At 31.2% G+C, this 13,210-nt stretch overlaps 1 protein-coding gene across 1 annotated transcript in view; it reads left to right on the forward strand.

Moving 5' to 3' along the window:
- Window positions 1–13,210, forward strand: part of LOC118199195 (transforming growth factor-beta-induced protein ig-h3-like) — a 117,891-nt gene that overhangs the window by 3,341 nt on the left and 101,340 nt on the right. Inside the window, exon 2 of the mRNA XM_085825072.1 lies at window positions 3,092–3,238. Within this exon, the coding sequence (XP_085681198.1) occupies window positions 3,092–3,238 (147 nt within the window). The remainder of the gene's footprint in view (window positions 1–3,091; window positions 3,239–13,210) is intronic.

Below are 13,210 nucleotides of genomic sequence, written 5' to 3' on the forward strand. Positions count from 1 at the left end.
TCATTCCATTTTGAATACATAAATGTTCTTGGAAATATTTTTATACTTAAAAAATTTAAAACAATTCCTTTTAAAGAAAATCTTGAAACTTTCACATTAAAACATCTTGTGCATGGGAATTTTGCATTTTTACATTTAATATAAAGCATAAATCCATTAATCAGTTTCGAAGGGTATGTTTTATAAATAGAACATCTCACAGAGCTTATCCTCATAAGAAGCTTAATTCCTTAAGAATTTGTCTACTCCAACAATAATAGTCTAATAATTTATTAAAATAACGAGGAGATATCTGTGAAAGTAACCTAAGTACTATGGATGGAGAAGATTTAAAAAAGTCGAACGTTTTATTGACAGTGAAATACGCATTAAGATTATTTTATGAATTAGAACGTTCCAGAACTTTGCTTGAGATATTCGGGATAAGAAAACTATTTGTTTTATCCTTTTTGCAAACTCACTGTCAGCTTAAATTCAAAACATAAAAAATATATTTAGTAAAGAGCTGTAAAATAAGAGCTTCATTTTGTCCAATCTTCACTAAGTCTGTAACTGATTCTTTTATTTTTGACGATAATATCCATTTCCATGAATTTTACTCGTAAATGCATAAATATTTTGTTTCTTAACATGTATATCTTTTTTATGCATAAAGTTTAAGCAAATAAATCATCATTCAACAGGGCATGTTTTTAAATATATTAAAATTAGAAAAATGTAGCTGTAGCAAGTAAAATATAATTTATGAGAGAAATAAATATTGATGAATAAGCCTTGAGTTAAAATTCTTCAAAAACCAAATTGTGAAAGTGAATGCCTAAAAGTTGAAACACAATGAAAGTTAAAAACTACCCTGATATTGAATTTTAAGTGGGGTGTATTTTAATTAAGGGTGCCTTCAAAAATCAGAAACTTTATCTACACGCTTTTCCGGAATCCTCAGCTATGAAATAACTACAAACTAATTTACTTACAAAAAATGTTTTTAACTAGCTCGCGAATACTAAAAATATGAACTTGCAAATGTCAATTCAATAGCATATCAAACAAAACACACGGGGAAAATTGCGCTATAATACAAAAACACAAAATAGTGACAACAAGAAAACATATTATATATATATATATATATATATATATGATCAAAAAGAAACATAGTAATAGGCCAAAAATTAAAAACAAAAATTTTTAACCATACTTGCGCTATAGCTGCAGGATTGAAGTAAATTAAACTTGAAGCATCTAAAGTTAAAATTAAATTGGAATCAATGCAAAGCAATTCCTCAACAATATTAATAATTGCAACCGTGGATAAGAATTTTTAATACTGTATCCAGAGCCGGATTTACGTATAAGCTACACAAGCTATAGCTTAGACCCCCCAAAAGAGTAAAATATAGTATAAATAGTATTAAAATATATTATAACAGACCTTATAATAACTTATAAAGGCCCCGTATCTCAAATAGCTTATCAAGTCTAAATCTGGCTCTGACTGTTTCTAACCATATCAAAATTAAATTAAGAATTCATTAGTAGAACAAACTCGAAAAATAAAAATGCGAAAAGGAAAAAATATGCAAAATTATTAAAATATTAAAATTAATCTAATTTTACTGAAACTTTAATTCAGAACTCATCAGTTGAAAATGAATTAAAGTTTCATAAGAGTCGATTAATGTGTTTCGAATACATGTTTCGTTCATCTGGTTGATTTGAGATCAAAAACCGAAAAAAGATTCAATTAAATTATCATTTAAGACATTAAAATTTATTCAAAACCAAAAAAATACAATCATATATATATATATTGTAATAATAAAATTCCATAGTCATAAATACACTTAAAATTCTAACTATATGTTCTTTTCATTTTTAATGGCGATGGTCTCTTATTTGAAAGTACGTGGAATTCAATCCACAGCCCCGTAGTCAAGTTGTTTTTCCCGACTTTTCTACACGTACAGTTATAGAATGTTCTAGAGATATTTAAAAGGAACTGAAATGGCTGACGAGACTGACGTCATTTCTTGGAAGCTTTGCCTTTCCAGAGGCTATAAAAGGACTCGCAAAGGAATATCGGGGTCTTTTCTTTAATGTAACAATGCAGTAAACTTCATACAAAAAGTTATTAGTAATTCTTTTTTATTTACTCCGGAGATCAGATTTTTGTAATTGCTATTTCTCCTGAATAATAATAAATGGATCCTGTTTTTTAAACTTATCGTTTGATACTTTTTAGCTACAATTACATCTATGATTCTTCACGAATCTATTTATTCCGGACAAAAGCTGGTACATTATATATATATATATATATATATATATATATATATATATATATATTTAATGGAATGACTTAAAGAAAACTGCAAAGGACTGGCGATTGTTTTCTGCTTTACAATAACTTGTAGATCCTTTACTGCGTAGTTAGAAAGATGGCACTTAAAGACAGACGTAGCCGAGAATTTCACTCCAACCATTTTCCAAGCTCCTACCAACGAGCCAACAAATCGGTTTGAATGGACCTCGTATCGCCAACAGGACAGCTTCAACAAATCCACCTTCCAGAAACTTCCAATACTCATTAATCGTATAGGAACTGCATTCCATCCTGATAACGCGAGATCACACACACTTTTGATCACCTGGCAAAAGTTATTGGAGTTTGGTTGAAAGTGTTCCACGCATATCATATGCGCCTGATCTCAGGCCTTCAGATTTTAACTTGTTTTGATTTCTTAAATTTTTTTCGGGGTACAGCATTCAATTTAGATAAAGCCCATAAATCAGCATCTTGTTTAGCTTTTCTCTGATAAAGCTAAGTTCTTCGGCGAATGAGCAATTGCAAACCCCATTAAAAGGACAGAAACAGTTGTCGAACATAATGAATAATATACCATTGACTGCTCATTGATCTTTATATAAATAAAGGACCTCAGATAACCAGATTTACTCTTTCATGTACATTATAAATTCTAAAATGAAAGGATTAACCAGTAGAAACTACAACTAACATATTATTCTTTGTTTCATGATGTGTCATTGAGTTGGAAAGCATAAAATATTCATCTATGGTTTTATTTTTCAGGTTTGCTGGTGGGTTCGCATATGCAGGATTTCCCTTCGGCACCTATGCTGGAGCAGGGGTACCTATGTTTTTCAACCCATTTGATTTCACCAGACCCTATATGCCCTGGTTTCCTTTCGTCATGCCATCCATGGAATGGTATAAAGGGTACGTATATCAGCATCATCGATTAAGCTATTTCTAGAGTATGTACTGTAGATGAATAAGTATTTATAACGGGAAAAGAAAATTTGAAGGACTTGAAGAATGTCAGTTAATTTTGCAAACTTCCATTCTTCTTTAGCAACATACTTATTAAAGAAAATTTCGTTTATTTCTAAAATCCAAGAGGAGTAGTTTTTAGAGTTGCAAAAGCAAGGTTTGATAGTAAGAAAGCGACAAGACGTTTAACGAATAAAAAAATTTGCATCGCCTCTAGCGACGAAGTGAAGAAATTAAAATTCTTGTCTGGAAAGCGAAGCGATATAGGCAAAGTTTCACAAGCTTTAATGCTTTCTCTGGTAATATGGGAAGGCAACGGTTTGCATAAAAAATGTACAAAAGGTGATAAAATATGGGATAAATGAAAGACTGCAATTATTAAAATTTCGGTTTTCTGCCGAACTAATTTTAGAAAATAGCAAGAAATACCCAAAATAAAGCAACAATCTGTTTAATAAATGCAATTTATTGCAGTTTGCCATGCTTGTAACGATCAATAAATGTTGCTAAAAATTGCAGAGGTGTACAAATAATCTCACTCACACGATTATTTAGAAAATAGTGTTGTGCTACTAGCGTGAAGGGATGCTACTAGGAAAATAGTGTTGTGCTACTAGCGTGAAGGGATGCTACTAGGAAAATAGTGTTGTGCTAAATAGTGTTGTACTACTTTTCACTTATTCTTTCCAGCCATATAAAAGTTATATTAGGGTAACGGAATATGGAGAAGTTAACGAGGGCTATCTGCTTACGGAAAGGAAAACCTTCATGTAGTGCTTTCTAAGTGAAACTGGCTCGTAGTCACGTTGCATGCGGTGGAACACGAAAACCAACCATGCAGCCTTTCCGTTCTCCTGTAATCAAACTCTAGGTATTCAGAAGTTTTAACCACTTAGACACTGGTGGGGAACGCTACCGAATAAAGTATCAAGACATAAAGCATAAGTACTTTCTGTTAGATAGTTCTGCTGGGCTCGTGTTAGAATCCTACAGACGGCATGGATGTTAGTAAGCGTATAGTTTCTGTGTGGCAAGAGGACATTTATAATGCGCAGCCAGCCAAAAGTCCTATCGAGAGGTTTCGGGTAGAGAAAAAGGTGCTGAAGACGCTTGGAACGCCCCTAGAAGTGTTCTTCCTCAAAATTGGAGTCGAACTGCATAGTTAGGGCGGCAACGACTATACCCGTATGAAATGCTGACCAATGCTGTTTCAGTTCTACTTGTACGTGTGCGATGAGTAAGTTAAAGAATTAAATATAAATTGTGATTAATGTGCGATGAGTAAGTTAAAGAATTCAATATAAAAAAGTGTCGCTTTTATTTTCATTTATTAATTCTGCTACGTTTTCGCCTAACTCTAGAATATAGAGAATTAAAATTTCGATAAAAATAAACAGAAATCTATTGACTTATTTAAAGTACTTTAATTTTTAAAAATGTTAGATCTGAAAACTTTTTGTCAAGTCAGAGAGTCAAGAAAAGAGTTGACTTCCATGTCACAAGATTAACATATTGTTAATGGTTAATATAAAAAACAAAATTTTATTGAATTTTTAAAATTATTGTAAAACATATGGTGGCCACACTACAATACCACTAGGACAATAAGATCTGATTGATTTTTGATCATACGTTAGAAAACAGTTCTCGTTCGATTAGAGTCTAACTTTGCAAACTGTGCCCTATGTGCTATTTTGTGGGATGAGATTTACCTTTTGCACTGCATAAGCCACATTGCAAAGATGTGCTACATATAGGCACATGCGCTGCTTCTTGTTAATGAATCTCAAATGAAACAAAACGTTTATATTTTTTGGCACATTGTATTGATCTCTTCCGTCCATGTTTGTGCAGTGCAATCAGTCTTCTCGCTATAGAAATTCGAAAATCTTTCAATCGTAAACATTGACCTTCACTCTTCATAGACAAAAAGACGCACGAATTTGCAATTTTCACGGTAACAAAATGTCACAATATACGAAGCTACCAACGTTGAGAAAATAACTTACCAATAATTGCACAAGCGATACTGAAAAATTATTGCACAAACTAAAAAAGAAAGATTATAGCACTGTAAAAGTGGTATCACCACAAGAAAATGACAAAATTGATGAAACGCTGCATTTTATCCTGAAATTTTCACTGTTCGCCAAAAGATGGCGTCCATAGCAACATAAGTATTTATGCATGTGGCTGCTCAAGAAAATTATTGGCTTACTTTCCAAAGAATTTTGAATAGATGATTTCAGTATTAAACATAGGGAGTGAAAGGGTTACAATATTCCTATATACGTAAGAATATGCAAATTATAATGCTATTTACAAAGAATGAAATATTATAATAGGGTCTACCATCTGCGAGAGAAATAACGGTCTAATACATATTGCTACAAATATTTTGAGTTAATGAAAATAAATATTGAACATTTAAAGTATATTTATCTCAAATTACTGTCTTTCTTTAATTTAGAGCAAGAACATAAAAAACAAGCAAAATATCTTCACTAATATCTTTATTTTTCAAAAACTCCTTAGTTTTTTAATGTATTAAATTTTATGTTGTACACATTAGCAAGTTTAATTTGTAGAGACATTACATGTTTTGAGGCAGGAACATGGAAAATGAGTGAGGTCCCCTCCAGGACTTGAACCTTGGACCTCTCAAATACGCGTCAAGTGTGCTTCCAATTACACCTCGAAGGCATGTGGAAAGAAGGGAAAAATATCTTATATACTCCCCTTTTTAAAAGGTGAGTGGGGATTAGGGGACCCAATCGCCAACTCTGGTATTGACGCATTATCGTTCACAACCTTTTAGTTCGGGCGTCCACTTGTAGAAAGATTAGATTATTTTGAAGCAGTAGACATGAAAAATGAGCAATGCCCTAGCCGGGACTCGAACCCTGGACCTCACGAATATGCGTCGAATATTCTTTCAATTACACCATGATGACAAGCGGAAAGAAGGGAGAAATTATTTTGTAAATTAATATATTAAATTTTATGTTGCATTCATTTACATATTTTTGTTAATGTGTTGTGAATTATAATTGCTCTTTATATAAATTTGGCGAAAACGTAGCGGAATTAATAAAAGAAAAAGAAATTAGAAGCGACACTTTTTTGTGTCTGTTTGCGTAAATTTAATGCAAAAATTATGATCAAGTGCTTGTTTATGAAGCAAATACTGATAATTTAATCTTATTGTCACCATCTTCAGATACGCTTCCACGTGTTTGTGAGAAACCTACTGTTTGGCTTAAAACTGAAACACATGCTTTTGCTGCACTTCCAGAAGTTGTCATCTGTGTAATAATAGTCCGTACTGAATAAATGTTCTTTCTCTTCAATTAAAGCTGAACAGACCACGGTTAATGAAACATCTAATTAAAACTATTTACTTTCGGTTATTAAACTTAAAGTTAGAAATAAGCGTTTTCTATTGTATGAGTGTTAAAAGAACGTAAATTTACCCTGTTATATTTTTTATATGTAAGCAATTAATTTAAATTGACATCTGTATTTTTATATGAATTCTAAATAAATGTCTCTTTGTTTCTGGTGCAATAAAACTTTGAAGTTCGTTTTAATTAAGAAACAGGAAGGCATTGTAATGCATTTTGAGATTGAATAAATTAATTAACTTAATTGGAAGAGAATGAAATAAAACTTTAAAGCAGCGATGAATTAATTGTTCGTGTTTCATTAAGGTTCATTTGATATCACATTAGTTCATGTTTTTTTAGTATAATGCTGATTAAAAGGCAAAGGCATAGTCTGATCTTTCATGTATATATCAAATATTTGAAAGTGCTGTTTTAAATACCTTTAACACTGAATCTAAATTTTTCTCTTTCTTATTATTTGCTAGTATTTTATAATCAAAGGTATTATAGTACTAGTATTTCAAAGGTATTATATTCAAAGGTATTATATTTCAAAGTATTTCAAAGGTATCAAAGGTATTATAGTACTAGTACTAGTATTTTATAATTAAATGTATAGGGAAAAGATGATGCGAATAAATATCGTTTGGTCTTAGATTCAAAATTACATTCTAAGAAGTAATCGTGATAATGTATACTTTCAATTTGTGATTATTTTGATGAGTTGACATCTTTTAACAAAGGTATTCGAAATTTGAATCTTATACGAACCTCTTAACTAAATATGTTAATGTTACTGATTACTGGTTATTAATCGTATGATGCCGAAGTCGAAGAGAAATTCCGTTTTGAAATAACTAATAAATTCAGCTACTCCCAGTTTATAGAAATCAAATTGTAAACACGTAATAATGAAATATCTGTAGATAAATGTCTTATAATAATCCGATAACACGATTAAGTTAAAAATAAATATTAAAACAGTTATAGGTTAGCTACGTTCTAGCAGTCGAAATCCATGGATGGTGATTCCAAAGCATGTTGCCAACGCAGGGCAACAAAAAGATGTAAATTAATTACAGAAGCGTGAAATTAAACAGTTACAATTTCATTCCATTGCGGTTTAGTTGGAAACAAAATGTCCTCATAAAATAAACTAATTAAAGATATAGTTAAGAAAACAATATGCAAAGTGTAAGCAAACATTACTAATGATAGCTAGTTATACTAAGTTTTAAGACAGATTTATGAAAGATATCTTTCCTTTTAAAAAATGTTAATTTGAAAAAACTGTTCTGAAATTTCCTTTCGTAGAACTGCTATAATTTGAAGTTCTGCATTTAATGAAATTCAGATTTATGTCATTTCTAAAGCGAAGTTCTTTTCTTTGCGCGAACGCTTCACATAAGTATAGTAATTTAATTTCACAGGTTTAATCATTGCCAGTCTATATATTTATTCTCTGAGGATTTTTCCACTTTTATGATACTTTTAGTTTGAAAAGGAATAACATAGTAACTGAAATTTTCTTCGTAAAAGGTTTCATAAAATGGATTCATGTACTTTTGCTAAAGTATGTTCCGTGTCCAAAATTGTAGTTCAAAAGCAGACAAAAATTTTTTAATCTGAATCTGCTTTTTCCAATCTTTCGAGCAAATTTGGTTGTGAAATCTGTTTGAAACATCTTGTATGCTCAGCAGCAGAGGCCACAAGAAAGATGTTATTTTTTGATTTGCAAATATTACATCAATGGTTTCCTTGAAATATCTATGATCATGCAAAATTTTAATTGCTGTTTAGTTCTAGTTGCAAATTTTAAAGTTTTCGAGAAGAGAATTGTTACTGTCTAAGTCAAAGCTGTAATAAAATTCTTGCAGTAAAGCTGCAAAGCAGCACAGAACAGTTATTATAAAAATCTCCAAAACATCACGCAGCGAAAAGTTTATAATAGCGGAACTGAGCGAAAAAATTTTCATTCGCGATCCAGTGATTCTTCTAAAACTCAGAAATTATTCCTAGAATGGACATTTGTATTACAAAACAACAAAAGTGAAAAATCAACAAAAAAAGTCTTGCTTCATTACACTGAACGTACAAAGATCCTGTTACCAACGATCATGTTATGACGCGTTCAACTCAAAAAATATTCCAGCTTTAAATGCCTTTCTCATTTTAAATGTATTTTATTTCTTTTCTGAATGTTATGCGATATAAATCGGAAAGTAACTAAATATTGCTAAACATATATATTAATATCCGTATGAAATATTAATACTAAGCAACAAATTTAATAAAAAAATGCTAACCTCATAAAAATTCATAGATTCTTTCCCGAGAGTAATGAAGAAGAATACCTACTTTATTTCGCCATTTGCAAAGAAGAAAAAAATAGGTAAAATACAAGGAATAAAGGCCACTGAATAAATTTAATATGTTACACATGCTTTCTGAACTGAAGTGTAGTTTTAACATTGACGAAGCTTGCTATTCTTGATTCCAGCTTTAAACTTAATTCCTTTTTAATACTGATAAGTGATTGAGTTTTAAGGTGCTCGTGCAACTTAAAACGCTGTTGCGGAAATATACAGGGGCAGAACATTCTATTATGTCCCTTGTGAAGCAGGTCGTCAACGAAAGACGGATTATAAGAGACGTTGGACATTGCTTTCAATATTGATGAATGATCTTCTAATAGAGATACGAGAACTAATACATTAAATATAATAATTTGAAAAAAAAATCAATTTCAAAAAAGTCTTAAACCTTCATATTTTATGTTACGCCCAAAGGGACTTTTTTTTCATTTACACATACATACAGATTTCGAGAGTATTTGGGGTAAAAATATTTCAAAACAGCATATCTTTAGAATTTCCTATATACAGTTTCCCGCACTGTAGATAAAAATATTTTATTCCGTACAATGTGTTGCCACTGCTCGCTTTGAAATTTTTGAGTTTCTAAATCGAAAATTCGTTAAAGTTTAAAATATATGAAATAGATAATAAATTAAATTAGAAATTCATGATTTGGGCTTCTAAGTGCCTATATTCGGGTGGAGGACTACGTTATTCAAAATTTGATGGCTCTACATATCATTGTTTTTTCACGATGCGAAAAACATACATACATTTATGCAGATTCTTCATTACTTTATTTCTTTAACTATATTACAAGGCGATAATATTTGGTGGCAATAATACGTGATACAGCCGTTTTTTGTGATTCGACTCGAAATGCCCTTTCGAACCTATTAGCCTTTCTCGGCTCAAGAAGAAAAGTCGAAAAATCACATGATTCCTGCTTCGAATATTAGCAGCTATATGCTTCCATTAAATCATTAACTTTCGTTACTTATTATTCCACTGCTTCTGTAACACCATTATTTGTGAAGGGACAAGCAGTGCTGTTTTATGTGTAATATATTGTTGCCTAGACAGCAGACAACATTTGAATGTATGGCATTTAGTGAATGTTGAATTAAAGAAAGGGCCAGAAGGTAAAACATAAAATTTAAATACATGTTAACAGCAACTCGTGTTACTTTGCGAATATGGCTTCCTCACCATAAATATTTACCCCAGCCAGAAGTAATTCGTCAGTTTGAAAGGCTGATATGAATCCCGTAAAATATTAGAGTTGCCTTCTACATATTTGGTAGATTAGGAACAAAACTAGAAGTCTTTTTTATTTCCTTGTACGAAGTAAAAAGAAAGTATTGTAATCGCGAGAAGTTTCAGGCAGCATATTTCAACGAATATATCCATTTTGACTTTTTTCGAATGCAATTTAACGATGTTTTTGCTTGATATCTGTACGTAAGGACAGAATAAAAGACTCTTTTCCTCCAAAAAATTATAAAACTGCCGTAAACTGAATTCTGAAGATAATTTTTTGTGGTGTCTGTACGTACGGATGTATCTCACATAACTCAAAAACGAGTAGCTTCAGAACGTTGAACTTTTGTATATAGGATTACTATAACATGCATATGTGCACCTCGTATTGCGGTTGCAATCGGCCGCTCCAAACGTATATAAATATATTTATATATATATCCACTCTGTTACCCGGCTCAGTGATCTCAGTTTCTTTACTCTTATATGTTTGTAAATTGTACATTTTTTGCTTTAAAAATGATTGAATTATGTTGTTCTTGTTTTCCGGTTAAGGTTTTTATGCCGTTAGTAAATCTATATACAATATTTTTAGAATTATAAACAATTTTAAAGTTGTTTAAGTGCCGCTAAGCCTAATAATTTTTTTGATGGCGGCCATTGCTTGTTTACATTTGAAACAGCAGAGTAGTGGATTTGTTGCCAATCTAGAGAAACGTAGCTTCGCAACAACAAAGATAACGCCTTCATTTATTATTGCGAATTAAATCATGCTTAATCCTTTCTGCAATTTTTTCAAAAAAATAAGTGTTTAAGATTTATTTAATTTTTAATAATTAGTAATTTAATTTTTAATGCTTAGTAATTTTTAATACAGATATTTTGAATTTTTATGTATTTTTGCCTTGTCGCGTGAGAACTGAATGAATTGAATGAGAAATACTCAATCGTCTGTGAAAAACTGTTTCTTTTTTGTTTTGTTTGCTTAATTTCTTTTATACATTCTTCTAGCTTTATTATAGTATTTGAATAGAACATGTGGCAACGATTAGGTAATTCTTTAAATGATATAAATTTTGTGCATTCTGAGTTATAATATGAACGAAATATAATACTGCTAAGTGAACCTAGCGCCAGAGTGTCGCTATGGTAAACAAAGTGAATTTTAAACAATGCATGTATTCTATTGTGGTTTATGCGCTGTCGGCGAAGTAGACTTAATTCAATCCAATAAGCTTAAACGAATTGCAAGAAAAAAATGCGTATAATTTAATATTCCGTACAAGGAAGTCATGTGGTGTACACATCAGATTTTTTTAAACTGATATTCCGATTTTAGTCAAAGTAAATTTTGCTGACATTTCTGAAGTACATTTCGGGCCCTTAGAAGAACATAAGTACAAATTTAGAAATTTAACATCCAGTCTTGAAAAGAGCATTGCTGCTTTGTTCATCAGACAGAAGGGGCCAAGGTAACAACATATCTCTTGCTTAGTGTGTGGAATCCGTTGAAGTTACCAGTTTCCAGGTTTACCCAGGTTGCTTTCTGAGTTTTTATTAAACTGGTAATATATTAATTAACAATTATTAAATTTATCAATTATTAAATTGGTAATTGTTATATTGGATTTATTTGTACGTTTGATGAAATGAAATTATGTGACAGAGTTTGCAACGACTATTTGCTTAAAAAGAAGCTTTTGTGGAGGACTTTCTAAGAGAAACTAACTTCCGATTCATATAAAACATTAGTAACCCACCCCCATAAAAAAAAAAGAAAAAACATACAGACAGCTTGTTTACTGCCACTGAAACCAAAATAGAAAGATTAGATTCCATGGTCTCATACATTCGTCCATTTGGTGGACATTTGATTCACAAATGGAAGTTATTTTGCGTTGTCGATTAGCTACAGTTTTAAAATTATTTTGCTGATAATAAACAAACACTTATTTTTTACCAACACTAATATAAAGGATAGAAATCCGAGAAACTATGGCTTAAAATAATTCCTTAGCAGTTAGCAGGCACAAAAGAATAAGCGAAACAATTTGTATGACAGATGATTTTAATTTCGGTATTATCCTTTATAAGAGCTATCTTATTTTTTTGCCTTTACATTTTCTCCTCCAGTTCTGCGCATTAAATGGCATTGTAGTTCCTCGCTTAATTTTATTTAAATCATAAAATTCTGTAAAATATCGCAATATATTTTTATCTTTTTCCTACGATTTCAGCGAGAGTTTCGTGGTTTCCTTCCTGTCTGACGTGAACAAAAGCCAAGTTCCTTTAGAAAGCCCTCTACAAAGTCAGGTCTCCTGTTAGGCAGATAGCTCTAGCTTTGCCACAATTCGTTAAATTCGAAACCCAATCCTTACATAAGAGTAATGCGTAAATGAGAGTAAAGAGTAAATATAAAACATTAAGAGTAAATGCAAAGAGCATTTCTTTACAATAAAAGCAAGTTTTAGTATGGAATTTGTCTAATTTTATAACAGGCGGGAATTTAGAATAGGATCGCAAATTGCATATTTTATATTTTATCGTAAATAAAAATAAATGCTAATCATAAGAGGTCAGTAATGTCTTTAAAAGAATGAGAGATAAGGAGCATCTTCGTCTAAATTACAAGGTCATAATAACAAACCTTGATGAGAAAAGAATTTTATTTGATTTTCCGTTAGCTGGAATGAAAACTCAGCATATCCTAGAGATCTCCAAAAGCATACTGTGATGTAAATATTCATGTACAAAACAAAAGGCAGACAATGGCATTGATTTCAAGTATCCAAAAATGTTTATTACTCAGCTTTTTCAAGTGGACAAATAACATATATGCAAAAAAGAAACAACACATTCCAAATCCATCCACAGACAAGTATATGTTTCGCGATGAGTATGTATCAGATGCAATC

Source organism: Stegodyphus dumicola, chromosome 10, assembly GCF_044657685.1.
Source record: "Stegodyphus dumicola isolate Sdum_Otavi_A_Nest chromosome 10, ASM4465768v1".
NCBI classification, from domain to species: domain Eukaryota; kingdom Metazoa; phylum Arthropoda; class Arachnida; order Araneae; family Eresidae; genus Stegodyphus; species Stegodyphus dumicola.